Source organism: Solanum dulcamara, chromosome 10 (assembly GCF_947179165.1).
Source record: "Solanum dulcamara chromosome 10, daSolDulc1.2, whole genome shotgun sequence".
Lineage (NCBI taxonomy): Eukaryota > Viridiplantae > Streptophyta > Magnoliopsida > Solanales > Solanaceae > Solanum > Solanum dulcamara.
In genome coordinates, this window is record NC_077246.1 from 72,576,208 (window position 1) to 72,596,294 (window position 20,087).

The following is a 20,087-nucleotide window of genomic DNA, read 5'->3' on the forward strand; positions in this document are numbered from 1 at the left end:
TTGCTGAAGACAACACTACACATTTATATTTTTTTGTTTTTACACTACTATTCACCTTTTATCACAAATCTCAGATTTTTTGAGCTTTAGGACACTCTCTCCTTAATTGAATGTTACACAATACAAATTCAGATTAATCGATCTAGTGAACTTCAAATATCATATAATTTAAATTTTAGTTATCATATTTATTTGATTTTTTTATTTTACTGAGCTGAGGGTCTTTCGGAAACAACCGACCTACCTTGGTAGGAGTCAGGTCTGCGTACACTTTACCTTCTTCAGACCCACGTTGTGAGATTTCACTGGATCGTTATTATTGTATATTTATTTGAGTTATTTATGTTTTTTAACGGAAAAGGTTATTACAAATTCACCATGTATGATTTTTCTTTTTCTTTTTTCTTAGTAGAAAACACTACAAGTCTTATCATATTTGGTTTTAATTACATCAAGTGACATAGTTGAATGTATATAATTTCTTCACTATTTGTCAGATATCTTGAATATGAGTCTTATGAATAAAGAGACATTCGATAGAAAATACTTTCTACTTAATCAAACCTTATATAGCGTGAATCTAAATTAATTGACTTTTCATATTGAACAAACTACTAATAGCACTATTTGGTTCTTTTTTGTTTAAAAAGTAATATTTTTTTTTAGGCTGTGGTTCTTTATAACTTTGAAGAAATGAATAGACAACTAATTTTGGGTAAGTGGATGTATTATTATTGCCCCACATGCAATATATAACGTGCATATGATTAATTAGCTTTGCAATAATATTACTAATATGTTGTATACGTATAGAAAAGATAACTATATTAAAAGAATGAAAAATTGGGTTTTATAAATAAAAAAAAATTACATGCAAGGCGGGACGGGTTGAAAATATAATAAAAATTTATTATGTGGAGCAAGTGCGGGGCGGCTTGCCGTATGACAATGGGATACCTAAATATTATTATCTCAAGTCTCAATGGAAGATTTTTCAATGTGAATTTAATCAATCTCAATATAAATATCAAATACCGAGTGAGAAACTAAAATATAATGGCAATTTGCTATAAGGAATTTAAAAACACATAACACATAGTTATTATATATCATGAATTTAACTTAAATATCTTTATACAATGATAATGAACAAAAGGCTTATACAATCAAAATAGTCAAGAAAATTTTAATTATCTACATTAAATTGCACTAATAATATTTTTTTTAAAATTACACTATTAATATAGTCAATAGTCCATGCAATAAATAATCATGGATACAATCACTCGCAATGGCAATTACTATATTTTTTTATTTTATACCATAGAATACTAATAACTAAAGAATCCCGCCTTATAAGGGTCTAAAAAAAATCACACTAAAAAATGTGATGTAAAAAATCTATCTCCAAGTAAAATCGTAATCGTTCAAATGGTGATAACTTTATCATTGTATTTATGACTTTGATGAACAATATTACCTCGTAGAATTACCTAATAATAATTTTAGTGTTTAATGTTGTTGAAGATGATAAATATCTCATAAAATTAGAATAGATGTCGAAAACGCATCCAAACTACAATAGGAGACTAGGAGCCCGTTTGGATTGGCTTAAAAAAAGTAACTTTTATGTATGAAGTGCTTTTAGAACTTTGAAGTGCTGAAAGTTATTTTTATAAATAAGCAGTTGAGTGTTTGGATAAAAGTGCTTATGATGTGAATTTTAGGATTAAAAGAATAAAAAAAGATAGTTTGAGAATTTAGTTAAAATACAAAGGATATAAAAGTAATTTCCATGGTCAAAGAAAATGACTTTAAGCACTTTGGAAAAAAAAGTCATTTTTGACTGACTTTAAGAACTTTATGGCTTAAAGTCAGCATTAGGCAAACACGTCTAAAAGCTAAAAAGGGGCTTTAAGTTGGTTTTGACCAACTTAAAGCCAATCCAAACGGGCTCTAGGAGTATTACAAACTACAAAATATGTTTTTCTTTTTATATTTAATTTTTAAAAATTAAAAAAAAAATGAAAAATAAGCAAAAAAAGACGTGGCAATACAAGAGCCGTATCCTAATGAATTAGATGCACTGCTCCTCGCCGTATGACCACCGTGAGGTGTCGGCCACCACCCACTGTTTCTTCCACCACCGCCGCCACGGTCTCTGCCTGTTGAGCCTCCACTAGACCTTCCACCACCGCCACCCTTTCCACCACCGCCACCCTTTCCTCCACCGCCACCTCTTCCTCCACCGCCACCCTTTCCACCACTTCCACCCCTTCCTCCACCGCCACTCTTTCCACCACCGTCACCTCTTCCTCCACCGCCACCTCTTCCTCCTCCTCCTCCTCCTCCTCCTCCTCCTCCTCCTCGTCCGCCGCCGCCGCCGCCAGCGGCGGAGACGGCTGATGTTAAGAGGAGACAAATAATGGAAAGCAATAAGATAATTTTGAATAAGTTCTTCATTAGAAAAAGGCAAAGATGAATTTGATGGAATTTGAAAAGTTTTAAATAATGGTGGACTCTATAAATAATAAAATTATTCCAAAGTTTGGAATTAATGGACTAGTCTTTTACGTATTAAAAACATGCAAGTAAACCATATATTAATATTCCTTCTGTCTCAATTTATATGACATTTTTTATTTTTTGAGAATCAAACAATTTAAGTTTGATTATAAATTTTTGAAATGAAATTTATATATTTGTGAACTACGTAAAAGAACTATAACTGACAATAATTGACAACTCAAAATATTTAGATCATATATGAAAAATTTACAATCAAATATAGACTTGTTTGAATTTCGAAATCTGAAAAAAGCCACATAAATTAAGACAGATGGAGTATGAAATTATCATATTATATCTGAAGGACAGTCCTATACAAAAAAACATCTTGTATTCATATAGCATTCAGGAAAGGGTTGTATCTAAGGGATATGAAATGATATAGACAGATTATCTTAATACAAATATTAATGATTGTTTCCAAGCTTCAAACCATGACCGATAGGTCACACAAATTTAGTTATATCTTCAACCTGAAAAAATAGGTATGGACAACTTTATTTAAAATGAAATTCGATTACGTAAGAAAATATATTTTGAATTTTACTTAACTCTAAAAGCTAGCTTAAACGGAGGAGAATTGTCTAAGCCTTAAAAAAACAAGACTTTATTTATTCATCGATGTTGAACATTTCAAAATCTATTTTGAATATTAATTAAAAAAATTGAGCAAATGACAAATTCTTAACAATTTAGATTTCTTACTCCATTTTGAATTGATCTTCAACAAAATCTTAGTTTTGTGTTACACGTTACACAGTTGAGAAATTTAAGACCACATGGGGAACACTAAAATAAACATAGCAACTAGTCATAATGATATATTTAAGCGGTCGTCTACTCGTTTGATTGGTGGACGAAGTCGTTTCGAAATTATAATTCTAAAATTATGATGTTTGAATAAAATAATTTCAAATTTAATGGAATAAAGTAAAATATTCAATATTGATAAATTTATAATTTATTTGGTTGAAAGTATAAATTTATTTTAAAATCATGAACTAAACAATCCCCCATAAAGTCTTTTCAAGTTGACTTTTATTTGTCTTAAAAAATATTTTTGATTGAATTTTATAGGTTCATGCAGTTAGAAATTTTATCATGGCATATTTAATTTATTAAGTTTGAAATTTATTATTTACACTTGTTTAAGAAATATATAGAAGGGGCTGAGAAGTAGCTAGCCATTGATTTGCCAGCTTGCCGATTAAGAGCCCGTTTGGATGGGCTTTAAGTTGGTCAAATCAACTTATAAGTCCCTTTTTAGCTTTTGGACGTGTTTGTCTAATGCTAACTTTAAGCTATAAAGTTCTTAAAGTCAGTCAAAAATGAAAAGTTAGGATTTCTAACTTTTTTTTTCTAAATACTTAAAGTCATTTTGTTTGACCATAGAAATTACTTTTATATCCTTTATATTTTAACTAAATTCCCAAACTATCATTTTTATTCTTTTAACCCTAAAATTCAAACATTTATTTTCAACATAAGCACTTTTATCCAAACACTCAATTGCTTATTTATAAAAATAACTTTCAACACTTCAAAGTTCCAAACGGGCTCTAAGCCTTTTTTTTATATTTCCTCTGTCCTAATTTATCTTTATCATTAATTAGTTGTCATTTTTCTATTATATTTTTCAAAAAATTATATTTATTATATTCAAAGAGTGATATGATAAAATTACCCTTCTATTTATAGTTTCTTAAGAATTATGGAAAGTCAATAATGGACAAGTAAAAATGGACGGAGGGAGTACTTCTAATGTTTTTATAATAATTTAAGTATTTTTCATGTTTTGTAATGTAGTATTTTGGCTTTGTTTTTACATGTAACGGCCGAGAAGTCACTATATGCATGGGTCCCATTGATAACTAATTCAAACGCCTCTCGACAATCTACAGATTTTACTCCTTAACTACAAAAGTTATTTGAAAAGTTAAAAACAAAAACAATAAAAATTATTTATTATTATTTTTTGGAAATTTTATATTTTACTTTATTTGTCTCTTTTTAATATGCTATATATATTTTAAAGCTAGGTAAGAAGTATTGTGCATCACAATAATAATTTTAAAAAAAATAGTAAAATTAGAAGAACATCATTAGCGTTTTTTTAATTTTTATCTAAAACACTATTTATATTAAACAAAATTAAAAAATTGAAAAACACTTATTTTGAAACGGAAAGAGTATAAATCAAAACTTATTAAAATATATTAAAAAAACTTATTGCCTCCAAATTTTATCCGCATCACATAAATTGGGTTAGAAAAAATAACACATATTGAGCCCATGCTAGCATGGGCTTCAAACACCTCTTAGTTGACGTATTTGCTTCTTTTTTAGGGCATTTATGTAATCTCTGTAAAGATTTAAATTTTAAAAGATATAAAAAAAATGATTAACCCTTGAAATTTTACAAGTGCCAGATAAAATGAGACAGAAGAAGTAAAATATATTATTTGAAAATGACAGAAAAAATACTATAAATCACAATAATTAACAACTTGAAATATTTGAAAGACATATAGCAAAAATCACAATAATTAATAACTTTAAAATATTTGAAAAACATATCAAAATTTGATTGACTCTTTGAATTATCTGTACAACATAAATTGGGACATATAGAGTAATATACATTATTGGAATAATGCACAAGTACCCTCTTCAACTATGCCCGAAATTTCAACTACACACCTTAACTTCACTAAGGTCCTATTACCCTCCTGAACTCATTTATTTTGTAATTTCGTACAGCTTATTTGCATACGTGGCTCTCTGAACCAGCACGCGCGCCTCAACTGTGTGGATTCACAGGGTGTGCCACGTATGCAATAAGGTGCACAAAATTACAAAACAAATGAGTTTAGAGGGTAATAAGACCTTAGTAAATTTAAGGTGTGCAGTTAAAATTTCGAACATAGTTGGAGGGGGTACTTATGCCTTTTCCCTATATTATTTGAAAACTATATAAAAAGATCAAAATTTGAATGATTCTCCAAATTCTAACTGTGTCACATAAATTAAAATTAAAAAAGATAATATGTATTGGGCCCACACTAGAAGGGGTTCCCATGTCTAGTATATATATATATATAATCTAAACCAGAACTTCTGGATTCATACTTATTTAACCCACGGTTATACACTAGATCCACTCCTAAAGCTAGGAAAAGGTTCAATTGAATCGCCTCTATCGAAAAACTATAATTTTAAAAATAAGCAAATGTGACTTTTCGATTATATATAAACGGTTGAATCATCTGATCCGAAGAAATATTCTAGTGTAATGATTAAAAAAAGGTTCAAAAGCTTTCCTCAACTTAAACAAAGTTGAATACAACAACAACAACAAAAGCTTTCCTCAACTTAAACAAAGTTGAATACAACAACATACTCTATGTAGTTGCATATGTGGGAGCTGAGAAGGTAGGACGTACACAGACAACATATAAGATAAAGATCCTTACACACAAACACCAAGTTGGTCAGAAGTAGTGTCTGCCTTGGACATTTGCAACGTCCTCCTTTAATATTCTAATATACGAGAACTAAAGGACTAACTCATTTTGTATCATTTCTTCATCAGGGCTTAAACCTCAGTAATCAACTTATACATAATAAGTAATTTGTTATCCTCTAATTTGCTGTTTGCAAAGAATGATAAACATATCAACCTAGATATACTTGAGCATGTCATCTATAGAATTGGTATAACTAGTCATAATATGTGTTAGTTGTTACTAACAACACACATCGTTCCACAACAAATTACTAGAGAAATAAGCAAAGAGAACAAATTGACGCAACCAATTGTCGCGAAGAGCTTACTTGAGACAAAATTTCCCCAGCCGTAAGAGAAGTCATACTTGGCTGCACTGACCAAAAATCTTTCATGGAAATGAGCGGCAGAAAAAGAAAACTCAAGTACAATAGCAGGAATCTGGGATAGTCTACGGGTACAGGCAAAGTCTAGATTTGATATTCTAGTTTCATGGCACTTTCGAAGATGCCAGCTAGTTAGTCAATTAAGTCGTACTCACAGATGACGTAGGAGTTATCATATCTTAAACAATTGGGATAGTAATCAATGAAGCCAAATGTAGCAAATCATAGCATAAAAGCAAACTGAAATACAGTATCATGGACAGGTCCATAAAAGTTCGATACTTCAGGCTTCAGCCAGTAATTATTGGAGGCAAGGTATATCAAGATCCAAATTCACTTGCCAAATCAGTGCCAGCTAGTTCTTGATCATAATTCCATATTTTTTTTAACAATCAGATTAAAGAATTGAGTTCAAAGTTATTAATGCCCAACCAATAAGCTTAAGCATTAATCATTGAGTTCCTCCTGCACTCGGACAACATGTCCATGTAGAACTGACACTTGCCAATGTCACTTCCGGAGCTATTAATGCACTGCAAGTTGAACCACAAAAAATGGCATCATCAGAATCATCTTGTAAAAACAAGACAGATCATACTGACTTGAAGGCTGAAATAACCCTCCAATTTGCATATTATAGTAGTTAAAAGGTGTGAAATCAATACTTACATCTTGGAATGCTTTAGTGTGCACACTGCAAGCATCAGGACCTGCACCGCTTGCAGTGGATACGGGAGCTGCTGCAGCTGCCTCAGCAACAACAGTTTCATGTTGAATAGTGCGTGGACCCATGACAGCATCTACAGCCCTGTGTGCCACAGCACTGCCAGTACCAAAGGCCAAACCTGTAAAACATAATAATCACATCTTTAAGCAACTTTGCAACAAAATATAATTGAAGAACCGGTTTTAAGTTTTGTACACACTGCAGGATATACTCATACCTTGAGCTATGGTAGAACCAATACCACCAAGCATGGATCCACCACCACTATTTTGCATGGGAGCTGGTGGAGGAGCATGGCGTGCTGCCAAAAATCAAGATAGAATATGAAAAAATGCACGAGCAAAGGAAGGAAGATCAAACCACACCAACTAAATGACTCAAGTAAGTTGCCAAGAGATAAAAGTCCGACTACCAAAAAACCTAACCTGGGGCTGGAGCAGGACGAGGAGCAGCACGAGGGGCAGGACGGGAGGCAGATCTTCCTACACAGCAAAACAAGGAAAATCAAAAATCATCAACCAGAACAAAAGGGGGACAAAAAATTCCCCTTGTTCCTTTAGCAAAGAATAAAACTACTCTACTAAATTACAACAGCATACTACAGTACAAAGGCTAAAGTGTCAAATACCAACATTAATGAAGAATTAAAATGAACTAGAGCAACCAACTAACAAAACAATAATATTACAGCATTGGACGGGAATCTTATTCCAAAGACAACTGGGGAAAAAAATTACTATCCTATACACTGAACAGGAAGAACACTGCATTAAAACAAATTCCTATAATTGAGGTTTTAAGCAATTCTAAAGGTGCTCTACCTCGTCTTCAGGGGCGGAGCCACCTATTGCTCAGGAGGGTCCTTCGGCGAAAAATTATACTATTTATACCCGGTAAAAATAATTTTTTATGTATATATAGTATATATCGAATCCCCCTTCGGCAGGTTCATGTGTCTACTTCAATCAAAATCCTGGCTCCGCCACTGCTCGTCTTACTTACGAAATTCACTCTAAATTTTGTTCCTTCTAGCAATTGTTGAATCTCATGTCAAACTTTCTGGTCTAATACTTGATAGAAAAATCAAGAGTACACAACTAAGAATAAACACTCTGTCTTCATAACCACAAATAACCACATGCTCTTTGGTGAAAATGCCAATGCAAAGCATCAATGCTGCAATTAGCTACTAAACCTTATTTTCTTCTCAACCTAAGCAAAAAGGAATTCCTAGTCCCACCTAACATAAGTTCATTGAGATTATTTAATTGTTAACGCTAAGTAATAAGATCTTATTAAGGCACCAAGTACCGTATCAATATTTAAACCCTGTGCAGTTTTCTTCATTACATAAGCTCATGAAAAAGATTAATCATTTGATTACACTGTAAAGAAAATCTATATCCATATCCATATCAATCAATTTGCAGAAGTAACGAAAAATCAGAAAAACTGACAGGAAAAAAAACATAGAAAACAAGATAGATCTAAACAGAAAGATGAATAGTGAATCGAATAAGCTTATTACCAGAGCTTCGGCGAGGCATGATTTCCTGATCTTAGAGAGAGAAGCGGCCAAAACTTAGAGAGAGAATTTGGATCACAAAAAACCCTAGATATGTATGTACTTCCTAATACGTATAACTATATAGAGAGAGAGATACTTGTCCACGTTGCTTTCTTAGTGACCAAGAAAATACCCTAATTTTTTTAAAAAAAAATTGGCCTAAAAATAAAGCACTTTTAATCTTTTTCAACCACCTTTAAAAAATTTTAAAAAAAACTTTAAAATCAAAAATAATTTTAAATAAGTCACTGTTTGGATCGGTGTTAAGTATCGTTTCATAATATATCGTACTGTATTGTTTCAATGAATACAATGTTTGGATAGATTGTATCGTTCCCCGTCGTTACACAATGTCACACTTCAAGAATTTGAATGATAAACCTAGGAGAAAAGTAGGGTGACAACGGTAAACATGAGGAATGGCACCTCCGCCCTACTAAAGAAGTTCGCAAGCAAGGGACATGCCGAACACCTACCTTTCCAACTAAGTCCAAGACAAGGACCCTTTAATTGACGATGCGTTCCGTCGTCAGCAAGCGGTGGCCGACAAAGCCCCTTTCCTTAGAGTCAAGTGACTGAACGCCCCTTTCCCTAAATATCTTGGGAACCGAAGAGGACAGGTTTGAAACTCATTCGGTAATCTGTAATAGAGCTATTATAAAAAGATAGGGTAAATGACATAGAATTATTAAATAATAAATAAAAACAAAATGAAAAGAAAATATTAAGATAACAACGCGATCACACCAAAACAGTCGTAACATAAAATGAGACTTTTTGTTATTACTTAACAATAAATTTAAACAATACGATACAATACAATTTAAATAACAATCAAAATAAACATTGTAATTAAACTAACAATACAATACAAGGGACATGCCGAACACCTTCCTTTCCAACTAAGTCCAAGGCAAGGACCCTTTAATTGACGATTCTATCGTCAGCAAGCGGTGGCCAACAAGGCCCCTTTCCTTGGAGTCAAGTGACTGAACGCCCCTTTCCCTAAATATCTTGGGAAGCGAAGAGGACAGGTTTGAAACTCATTCGGTAATGTGATAGAGCTATTATGAAAAGATAGGGTAAATGATATATAATTATTAAATAATAAATAAAAATAAAATGAGAAGAAAATATTAAGGTAACAACGCGATCACACCAAAACAGTCGTAACATAAAATAAGACTTTTTGTTATTACTTAACAATGAATTTAAACAATACGATACAATACAATTTAAATAACAATCAAAACAAACATTGTAATTAAACTAACAATACAATACAATACAACGGGTAACAACAATCCAAACAAAGGTGTAATGCTTTCTTATTTCTTTCTTCTGTGTTCTCATATTTCTTTCATAGTAAGAAGGTAATTTGTTACCCTCTTAATTTGCTTGTTTCAAAACAATGGGCAGGCAGCTTTTGCTGTTTGCAAAGAATGCTTAACACATCAATCTAGAGATAATTGAGCATGTCAGCTATTGAATTGGTATAGTATTCTGGTTTAACTTCTTTGGATAAATCTTGAAAATTTGATTCATTTGTTACACCTGCAAAAATCATAGAAGCAAGGACAATTTCTTGTTTAGCCTAGCTAATTATTGAAAATTGAATCGACTATTTTAAAACAATTCGAAAAAAGGGTCAAATTTGCTCATGAACTATCAGAAATTGTTCAACTTTGCCATCCGTTTGAATTCACCTTTGCCGCTAGGAAAACAGGTCTTGTCTTTGGCCCTGACCTCTAACGGAGCTCTCGTTTGAATTCACCTTTGTCGCTAGGAAAAAAGTCGTCTTTGGCCCTGACCTCTAACGGAGCTCCAACATGAGATAATTTTAAACCGTAATCAAAAGTTTAGGGGTTTGTATTGTTCTTTTCTCCGTTATTTTCTATATGCTTCACTTGAGTCGAGCCTATATTTGAAATAGACTCTTTACCTTCACGAGGTATGGGTAAGGCTGCGTATACACAACCATCCATAGACCCCACTTGTAGGATTACACTAGGTACCTTGTTGTTGCTGTTGTAATCAAAAGTTTTGGGGTAAATTTGGATATGTGGAGTTCACTCATTTTACGTTGGATCTCTGTTAAATGCAAGGGAAAATACAAGACGATTTGCTAAGTAGAAGGGCATGAACTGACCAAAAATGTAACGGATGGCAAAACTGAACAATTTCGGATAGTACATGAGCAAATTTGGGCCTTTTCCCAAAATAAACGAGAAAATTGAAAGCATTCGTAGACCTGAAAATACCAGGAGAGTTCTACACCCGGCGTTTTGTCCAAATAGAATATCAGTGTCCAATCTGTCACCCACCATGCACATCCTGGATGTAGTGATGTTATACCTGTTGAATGAGAAATGGTACCAATATTAAGAATGCAAAGAGTTATGAAACTCTGAAACTACCATGACATTTACTCAATGCTAATGCTTTTTCAGAGGTATCATCCATAACTAGCTTTCTCAACTAGGTTTATATGCTAAGCTGCATATAGCTTTCTTACTTTAGCAATAGAAAGTCCATCAGAAAAGTCGATGGCTTCCCAACTGTAATAGGCTCTTTTTGGGTTGTTCCGCATATTGCAGCAACCATACATCCCGCACCTACAGTCACAAGCAAAAAGATCATTAGTAAAGTAGCAAGCTTTTGCAGAATACTCAAATGTAAAATAAATCTTTATTGGTCGCGATGAAAAGGCACTAAAAGTGATATTTACCAGGCCACTCTTGAAGATCAGTTAAATGTCCCACTGCATCACGGTTGGTCGCGATGAAAAGGCAACCAGGATTCTCACGGATGCAAAGAGTTCCATACCTACACGCAGCCACCAACAATGCCATTTCAAGAATCAGTTTAGCAAATAGCAAAAATACCAGATATGAATGTCTTTCAGCTTTGTTTTTAGTACATCACTTGAAAACATATTTTCAGAATTTTAAAAACTATTAGAAAGCAGCATGCTTTCGTACATTTAGTTTACCAAACTACCTCAGTGACAAAAACAACCTCTTAACACTTAAATACTTACCTGTACCAGGTGTATACACCAAATCATACTAATTTACCATGGTTAAGACATAAATTAAAGTGAAAATGTGCAATTCGTTAACAATGGTTTAGTGATAAGAATGTATATGAAGATATGTGTCATGTATTCATCTAGTTAATGTAAACAGTTAAACACCGGGTGCGGGTAAGTTTTTACCCAATCCAAGTAAATCAAAAAAGGGAGGCCTTAAAAACAGACATACTGTAGTTTATAAAAGTTGATATATTGGTCAAGTCCAACGATAACAGCTCCAACCTGAAAATAGAAACAGCATAGTTTGTGCTCAGTACAATAAAAGAAAAGAAACCCACATTAGTTATAAGGAAAAGTGTACTTTACACTCTTATCATGCTCGAAGAGACAATCAGATTTCAGTTCAATATTCTTCTTTCCATCTGCCTGCAAGAATGTCCGAATTCAGCTGCAAAATGTACAATCTATGCAGCAGCCAAACCTCCCAGGGAAGGGGGGGGGGGCACAGAATTCAACTTACTAAGAATATGAGAGCAAAGAGAATCACATACCGGGCCACCTAGTGCTGTAAATCCAGCTTGCTCCAGTTCTTCCAGTATGCCTTCCTCACCTATGACATAAACCTGCCAAGTCAAGTTCCGGTCTAACATTTAGATGAGCTGGGACAATGAGTGAGAAGTTAGAAGATAACAAGTCACACTAGACTATGCTTCGACATGACCTCAATGCGGAATGCTTTTAATAAATGAAGATGTAACTAAGCTGTAAAATCCAATTTTAGGCAATGGAAAGAATTTACATTCATCTGCACACAACCCAACATCTCCAAATATGATGAAAGTATGTGAATGAGAAAATTGGAAATCTATTGAAATTCATAAAAGAAACAAGCAGACTAATCAAGTTTCGGGCTTTGAGATAGAAATGACAAGACTACAATCCCTCTCTATAAAAGATACGACATGAATTCCTATGCAAAAAATGAACAACAAACTCAGAAAATCTCATATTTTGACATAAAATGATTTAAGGAAAATGGGAAAACACTAGCACATTGGCAACACAATACTACGAAATTTTTTTGGGATCTCAACTTTGACTTACTGGTGATGCTAAAAGGGATTAACTGACGGTACTGGACTCTCTCAGTGTATTTTATAAGATTTGGCTTATAAAGGCTAAAATCCAGTAAAAAGTTTCAGCTCATATATCACAATGCCTTTCCAGGTTTATTTTCCAAAGTTAATGAGTAAATAAAGAAACTTTATTATGAAGACATAAAATCACATCAAACACAAAATTGTGGTGACAAGTAAATGAACCCATCTAATCTCTCCATTGGTGCTTTTCGACCTTTCTGTCCTTTCTTAAATATTTCCTCAAATTCAATAGACGTAAGATTCTTCCAGACAAGGTGAAATTTTTGGAATCTTTGTATCCAAATTTGTTATGTATAATAAATTTTGGAAGATTTGTACCTTACAGTTTTCTTGGTCTCTTTTGGTTTAACAGCACTTGTTAAGATGAATGAGATCACCTTTATCAAAAAATTAATGAAATTATAAAAGATTTCTGTCAGATGGAATCATGGAACAAAGGTTTTCAATAGTAACATCACGAAGAAAAATAGTGTTTAGTTTGGTAGTCGGTCTCTAAATTGTGTGAGGCAACAAATATAGTTACCCATTGTTGCCACTTGGAGCCATAAATAGAAACCTTCAGTCCGTCAGCGGAACTAAATCTTTCAATCTTTGAATTTAATAGTGTGCATGTGATTTGTTTAGCAAGCAAATTTGGAGTTCAGAAAACTTTTATTCTACTCATCCAACTATTATCCTAGCACCAACTAGAATACTACTTTCTCAGAACTCAGATCAGTTCCAAAGTTTCCATGGTAATCAGCTATGTAGACATCTACCTGCGTACACGTCTTGAATACAACAACAACATAACCAGTGTAATCCTACAAGTGGGGTCTGGAGAGGGTAAGATGCACGCAAACCTTACCCCTACTTTTGCGAGGTAGAGAAGTTGTTTCCGAAAGACCCTCGGCTCAAAAAGAAAAAAACGTCTTGAATACATATCATATAAAACAGACTGCCCCTTCTTAAATTGCACACTTGCCAATCAATTTGTTTCCTTCCCATCTCAAGTTACAAAATCAAGGTGAAAAAAACAAGAGTCTTTGAACCGACACAATAACTAACCTTCTTTTCTCTTGGAAAGTCATTGACTTTCAGATACATTGCTGCAGCAAATGAAGACGAAAATATCTCATCCTGTAGAAACAATGAGAGTTTAATTTTACAAAGAATTGAAGAAATGTAGTTTCAGTATTTGCAGTACTAATAAAAACTAGAGTGTAAAACCTCATTAACAGGAATTCCAAGGGAATGGAACTTCTTGGCGTATTGCTTTCTTGATTTTGTTGAGTTGTTTGTTACAAATACCAGCTTCTTACCCTGCATATTAACATCATCTCAATCTCAATATACATCGAAATCCACGTGAAAGTGACAACTTTGCTGAGGGCATATGCATCTCAAGATTACTACATGAATTAACCACAAAGGAAAGCTTATAACTTTCGGCTGATATGCATTTGTGTCTCAATTCACATCTATATTACCATACAAAATCCACATGAAAGTTACAACTTTGTTGAGGGCATATACATCTTGATACACAAACACACCTAGTACATGAACCATCCACAGGAAAGCTTATAACTTTTGGCTTTTCTGCATTTGTGTCTCAATTCACATTTATATGACCATACAAAATCCACATGGAAGCAACAACTTTGCTGAGGGCATATGCATCTCGATAGACACACACACCTACTACATGAAGCATCCACGGGAAAGCTTATAACTTTTGGTTGTTCTGCATTTGTGTCTCAATTCACATTTATGCACACCCAGAGTCGCAGATAGCCATGTTCACAAGAAAGCAGAACATAGGTAAAACCAAAAATTAAACTAGCGTTTGGCCATAGATTTTGGAACACATTTTGAAGATTTATCTTCACATATTTGTTTGGCCACAAAATTTGATTAGATTTTCTCTTCAAATATTTTCAAGTTCCAAAAATCACAACTTCAAAAGATATATTTAAACTCTGTATATGCATCTGCTGCGGAAGCAGATAACTATCAATTTTACCTAATTATAGCACAACAAATTTGCCTTTAAAAGATAAAAACTATTGAGTTTAGGAACAAAACAGGTCCAAATAGATAGTGTTTCCAACAAACCCCAGGTCCCCCTTGAAGTAACTGGTAAAGTTGATGTCATGTGACCAAGAGGTCACGAGCTCAAGCCTTGAAAACAGCCTCTGGTAGAAATGCAAGATAAGACTGCGTACAATAGACCCTTTCCTGGACACTGCGCATAGCGAGAGCTTAGTGCACCGGGCTGCCCTTTGTATCCCTTTATCAGAAAATTCACAAAATATGAACAAAAAAGGGAAAAATGAATAGAAAAAGAAAGAATAGGAAATACATGAGAGCGAAGCAAGTCGAGTGTCTCGGGAACCCCATTAATCAATTTCTCCCCCTTCCAAATCACACCTACAAAAGGGTAAGAAGAAAAAATAAAGAAAAAATAACTTTTACAAAATTACATGATATAACAACAACAATATACTCCGTACAACCCCACAAGTGGGTCTGGAAGTATAGAGTCTACGCATACCTTAGTCCTACCTTAAGACTCTCATGACAAAATTACATGATATAACAACAAAATCTCCAATGCAATCACATAAGTGGGGTCTAGGGTGGGTAGAGTGTATGCAAACTTTACCCGGGTTGATTTCTCAGATGGTTAATCAACTAATTAGCTATTATCTCAAAAGAGTTGTCTTTATTCTTGATTTCAATTTTCTTCGGTCAAAAAAATAACTTTTTGAGAGAATAACTATTGTTGAGTGACAATAGGAGAAATCAACTCGACTTTACACGTTAGAGAAATTGTTACCGATAGACCCTCGAGACAAAATTACTTGATATAACAAAAACAATGACAACAAGAAGATATACAGTTTAATCACATAAATGGAATCTGGGATGAGTAGAGTGTATGCAAAATGATTTCTCAGATAATCACCCAACTAATTCGCTATTATCTCAAAAAGTCACACTTCTCCTTAGATTTCAATTTTCTTCAACAAAAGAAACTAACTTTCTCAGATAATAACTATAAGTCCAGTAACAATATAAGAAATCAAATTCAACTTTACCCCTACTATGAGAATTAGATAAACTGTTTTCGATAGAAGCTTAGTATAATTAAAATTACATGACTTGAAAAGGAATAATACGAATTGGGGTTTTTTTCTTACCATCGCAATCGAAGAGAAATGCATCAACAGAATTAAGAAGCTCCTTAGCATTCTCCAAAGACAGTGATTTTGAGATTTCCCCATTCATTATTGCCCTTTGAATCAAAAAAACCCAAAAACTCAAAATTATCACTGATGGAAAATTTATCACTAATCACCAGTTCTTGAACAATTTGAAATAAGTGAATAATAATAATAGAATTAAGAATATTATTGGCGTAGAAATAACACTATCTATGAATAAATTAGCACCAAAAAGAAAAAAGTGAAATATGCTCTCTAATAGAAAAATAAAATATTCTTTGTACTTATATTTAAAATTCAAAATGATTGGATGAGCTTAAAAAAAAGTAACTGAAGTGTTTTTACAATTTTGAAATGCTAAAAGTTATTTTATAAATAAGCAGTTGAGTGTTTGGATAAAAGTGCTTAAATGAGGAAAATGATGTGAATTTTAGGATTAAAAGAATAAAAAGGATAGTTTGAGAATTTAGTTAAAATATAAGGGATATAAAAGTAATTTTTATGGTCAAAGAAAATGACTTTAAACACTTAGAAAAAAAAGTTAGGAACACGTTCAAAAGCTAAAAAGAGGCTTAAGTTGATTTTGACCAACTTAAAGCTCATCCAAACGGGCTCTTAAGCACGTTTGAGTTATAAAGAAAGTGTTGAAAAAAATAATTTTAAAAAATGATCACACTTATGAGAAGGTGCAAGTAGCATGAATAAAAATAAGAGTTTGTTTGAGTTAGTTGATTAAACATAATGGTTGAAAATCACTTTCATGTGTTCAAATTATTTTAGCTAAATTAAGGGGGTTTATTTGTAATTGAGTTATAATTTAGGGGCGTAAATGATAATAATAATAAAATATATCAGTATAATATTATAAGTGAGTTTGAAGATAGCGATATTTATGTGGTTTTAATTCTATTTTATCAAGATAGAAAGGTTATCTCAAATAGACCTAGACGATACATATCAAAATCAAGTATGAAGAGATCTTTGATTATTCCACCATATTTTTTTTTAAGATGAACTTTATGTTTGAATGAGTGACTTTGACCTGTTTTTCAATAGTGTTTTTTTCCAGTACATAACTTTTACTTTTAATCTTCTATATTATATTAAAAGTATGAAAATTCTTAAAATATTGATTGAATTTTTTATTCTTCATTAGAAAAATGTGCTTTAGACAATATCGTATTTTTACTATTTTCATTCGATTATTATCGTAATAGATGTAGGACTTAAAATTAACTAAAATTCACTAACAAAATTATTATTTAAAAAATTTAAAAATAATTATTATTTAATTATTATCCTAATATTGAATATAAATTTGACATATTATATCATATTTATATTTGGAGTCTAAAAATCATATCAATTCTAGAGGGATAAGAAGACTAATTCAGTATCTATATATTATGACATGTAAAATTGATGATCACATAATCTCCTCTCCTTTATTTTCAGTTTCCTCCTTTTCGTAAGTCTTTCACCTTATTTTAACCCTCAATAATTGATGTAATTGTATTGTAGTTTATAATTCCATTGTTTTTTTCTACCTTATGTTATAGGCAGAATCCATCGGTAACCCCCTAATGTTGACACCAACTTTTACTTAGATACCTTAACTAGGTTTTGTTCATTTTAGACACCTCAAGTAAGGTTTTGATGTGTCATTTTGACACTTTTTTGACAATCACCCAAATATATAAAGTGTGTGTAATGTACTCGCCGATGACGTGTCAAAAAAAATAATTAACAACTTCTATTAACCTACCCACCCTCCCAGTCGTTTCTCCAGCTCCACCCACCCCTCCCTTCGCCTTCTCCAACCCTACCCACCCCAACCCCAATCCATCCCCCACCAGATCTTCATCTCCACCTCCACCCACCCCAACCCTACCCATGTTATCTTCAGAAACATTTTAAAAAGAATTTAACTATTTTGAAAATTTTATTTTATAAAAGCACAAGTTTTTCTTCTTTACTTCTAAAAATTAGTTATTAATAAATAGTGGAAGAAAAAAAATTAATTCTCGTATGTGCAAAGGAATCAAAATACGTGAAGAATGATTTATGGATCTATAAGTTACTAAATCTACTAAAAAAGGTTTATTATATGAAGATGACTTTAAAATGATTTGGAGAATTTTAAAAATCTTTGTCGATATTTTTCAAATTATTTCGAGGAGGAAAAAAGCAATAAAACAAGAAAAGGTATTTAAACGTGAGAAAATCTGGCATTCGAATTTATTTTATATTTGGGATCATCAAATCTATTTCAACATGGATGAAAAATGGTAGCTAGAAAATGGAGAAGAAGAAGAACAAGAAAAAAAATTAAAGTTTTTTTTATAAAAAAAACGTTCTTCACGCGCTCAAAATGGGTGTAGCACACGCAATGTGCCAAGTTAGCGCAAAGTGTCAAAATGACACATCGGGACCTTACTTGAGGTGTTTAAAATGAACAAAGCCTAGTTGAGGCGTCTAAGTGAAAGTTGGTGCCAATTTTAAGGAGTCACCGATAAGTTCAGCCTATGTTATATTATGGAGGGACAAATATAGTTTGTATTATGTTTACAATTGTACTTATTCTCCCTTCTTTTCCTCTAATCTTAATTATTACATATGTCTCACTATAATTTACTGGATTTTAGCTTTAAAACATGAAAATCTTCAGTTGCTTGAGAATAGAGTCCTATGCGCCACGAATCCATACTGCAAAGCGAATATCGAATATCGGATGAAAAATCAAACAAAAAAACCATCATGTCTTGGACTATCAACTTTAAATTATAACTTTGATAATAGTCGCTAAGTCATATGTGCAAAACACGTACACTAAACTAATAAAAGTTAAATACATATCCAAATATAATTTTAACTTCTAAATACTTTTCTTTTTTATTTATTTTCAAATATCATATTTTATATGTTCAAAAATATGATGTAAATTCTCATAGAAAACAAGGAGAGTTGCCCTTTGCATCAAATCAATGAAGTGGACCTCCTTGTAGGACACTGATTTTCAACTAGTAATTGTACAAGTATTTGCTACAAATGTAACCGACAGTCATTTTCTTTACTTTCTTTCTCTCAAATTAATTATCGTGATTCTTAAAAATCATTATTTCAAGTTATTTATTATGTTAAAAATTTAGAATTAAAATAATTATTTTTTATTTTATTTTTAGTATTTGTTTCTAGAAATGTATAAAAGAAAAACATGATAAATTATTTGAAACAGAGAGAGTACTCCCTTTAAATGCATATCCAAATATAATTGAATATTATGAGGCAACGCACAAGCATTAAAAAAAAATTAGAACATAAATTGAACACTACTTTTCATTTTTGCCATTTTAGTTATTCTCAAAATATTTTTAAAAATAAAAATAACTCAAAGTAAAAACATGAATACGAGCAATTAACTCTTTTGGATTTATCATCTAAAAAAAAGTAAATTAAAGATAAAAATAAAAAAGTTCAAACATTTATTTTGAATTTTAAATAATTTATTTATATTGAACCATGAAAAAAAAACTCAGAAATTCAGATAGAGTATTATTTTTTAGTACAAGTTTCTTGAAATTCGTGTTACGTGTGAACAAATTATTCCCAACTCGTATGACTACGACTAGTACTACTAATATTCAAGAAATTAAATTCACAATAAATATCTCTCTATTTATTTCATTGTTAATTGTCATTATGATTCTCCAACGTGTCAAAAGCTACTACTAATATTTTTCTCAAATTTAGTTTTGTAAATTATTTTTTTTAGTCGAGTTTATCAAAATCTATCTCTTTTATCTTAATAAGATAGGAATATAAGTACAACACACACTTCACCCCTCCCTCCTTCAATTTTTAATTATAAGATTAAGCTAAATATGTACTTATAAAATTACGCTGAATATGTTATTATAATGAAAGAATCTGT

General features: G+C 32.1%; 3 protein-coding genes across 4 annotated transcripts; all 3 read right to left on the reverse strand.

Moving 5' to 3' along the window:
• Positions 1 to 1,934: 1,934 nt before the first annotated feature.
• Positions 1,935 to 2,463, reverse strand: LOC129869966 (putative glycine-rich cell wall structural protein 1). Its single transcript, XM_055944519.1, has 2 exons — positions 2,058 to 2,463; positions 1,935 to 1,972 (listed from the first exon to the last, which is right to left on the reverse strand). Exons 1-2 carry the CDS (start codon positions 2,461 to 2,463, stop codon positions 1,935 to 1,937), a joined length of 444 nt encoding a protein of 147 aa, XP_055800494.1.
• A 4,199-nt stretch (positions 2,464 to 6,662) lies between these two features.
• Positions 6,663 to 8,869, reverse strand: LOC129871588 (uncharacterized protein C6C3.02c-like). The gene is made up of 5 exons (XM_055946543.1): positions 8,715 to 8,869; positions 7,612 to 7,668; positions 7,404 to 7,487; positions 7,129 to 7,304; positions 6,663 to 6,992 (listed from the first exon to the last, which is right to left on the reverse strand). The coding sequence occupies exons 1-5, from the start codon at positions 8,731 to 8,733 to the stop codon at positions 6,900 to 6,902; spliced, it is 429 nt and encodes a 142-aa protein (XP_055802518.1). The 5' UTR covers positions 8,734 to 8,869; the 3' UTR covers positions 6,663 to 6,899.
• Positions 8,870 to 9,906: 1,037 nt separating this feature from the next.
• Positions 9,907 to 16,339, reverse strand: LOC129871158 (phosphoglycolate phosphatase 2). 2 transcript variants are annotated; one of them, XM_055946044.1, is made up of 11 exons: positions 16,133 to 16,339; positions 15,292 to 15,359; positions 14,157 to 14,249; positions 13,995 to 14,066; positions 12,339 to 12,410; positions 12,154 to 12,213; positions 12,017 to 12,069; positions 11,482 to 11,579; positions 11,269 to 11,368; positions 11,015 to 11,108; positions 9,907 to 10,307 (listed from the first exon to the last, which is right to left on the reverse strand). In XM_055946044.1, exons 1-11 carry the CDS (start codon positions 16,218 to 16,220, stop codon positions 10,302 to 10,304), a joined length of 804 nt encoding a protein of 267 aa, XP_055802019.1. In that variant the 5' UTR covers positions 16,221 to 16,339; the 3' UTR covers positions 9,907 to 10,301. The 2 variants fall into 2 exon arrangements, with proteins under 2 accessions (XP_055802019.1, XP_055802018.1); XM_055946043.1 differs by having other exon boundaries at positions 11,005 to 11,108; positions 16,133 to 16,338.
• Between the last annotated feature and the right edge of the window lie 3,748 nt (positions 16,340 to 20,087).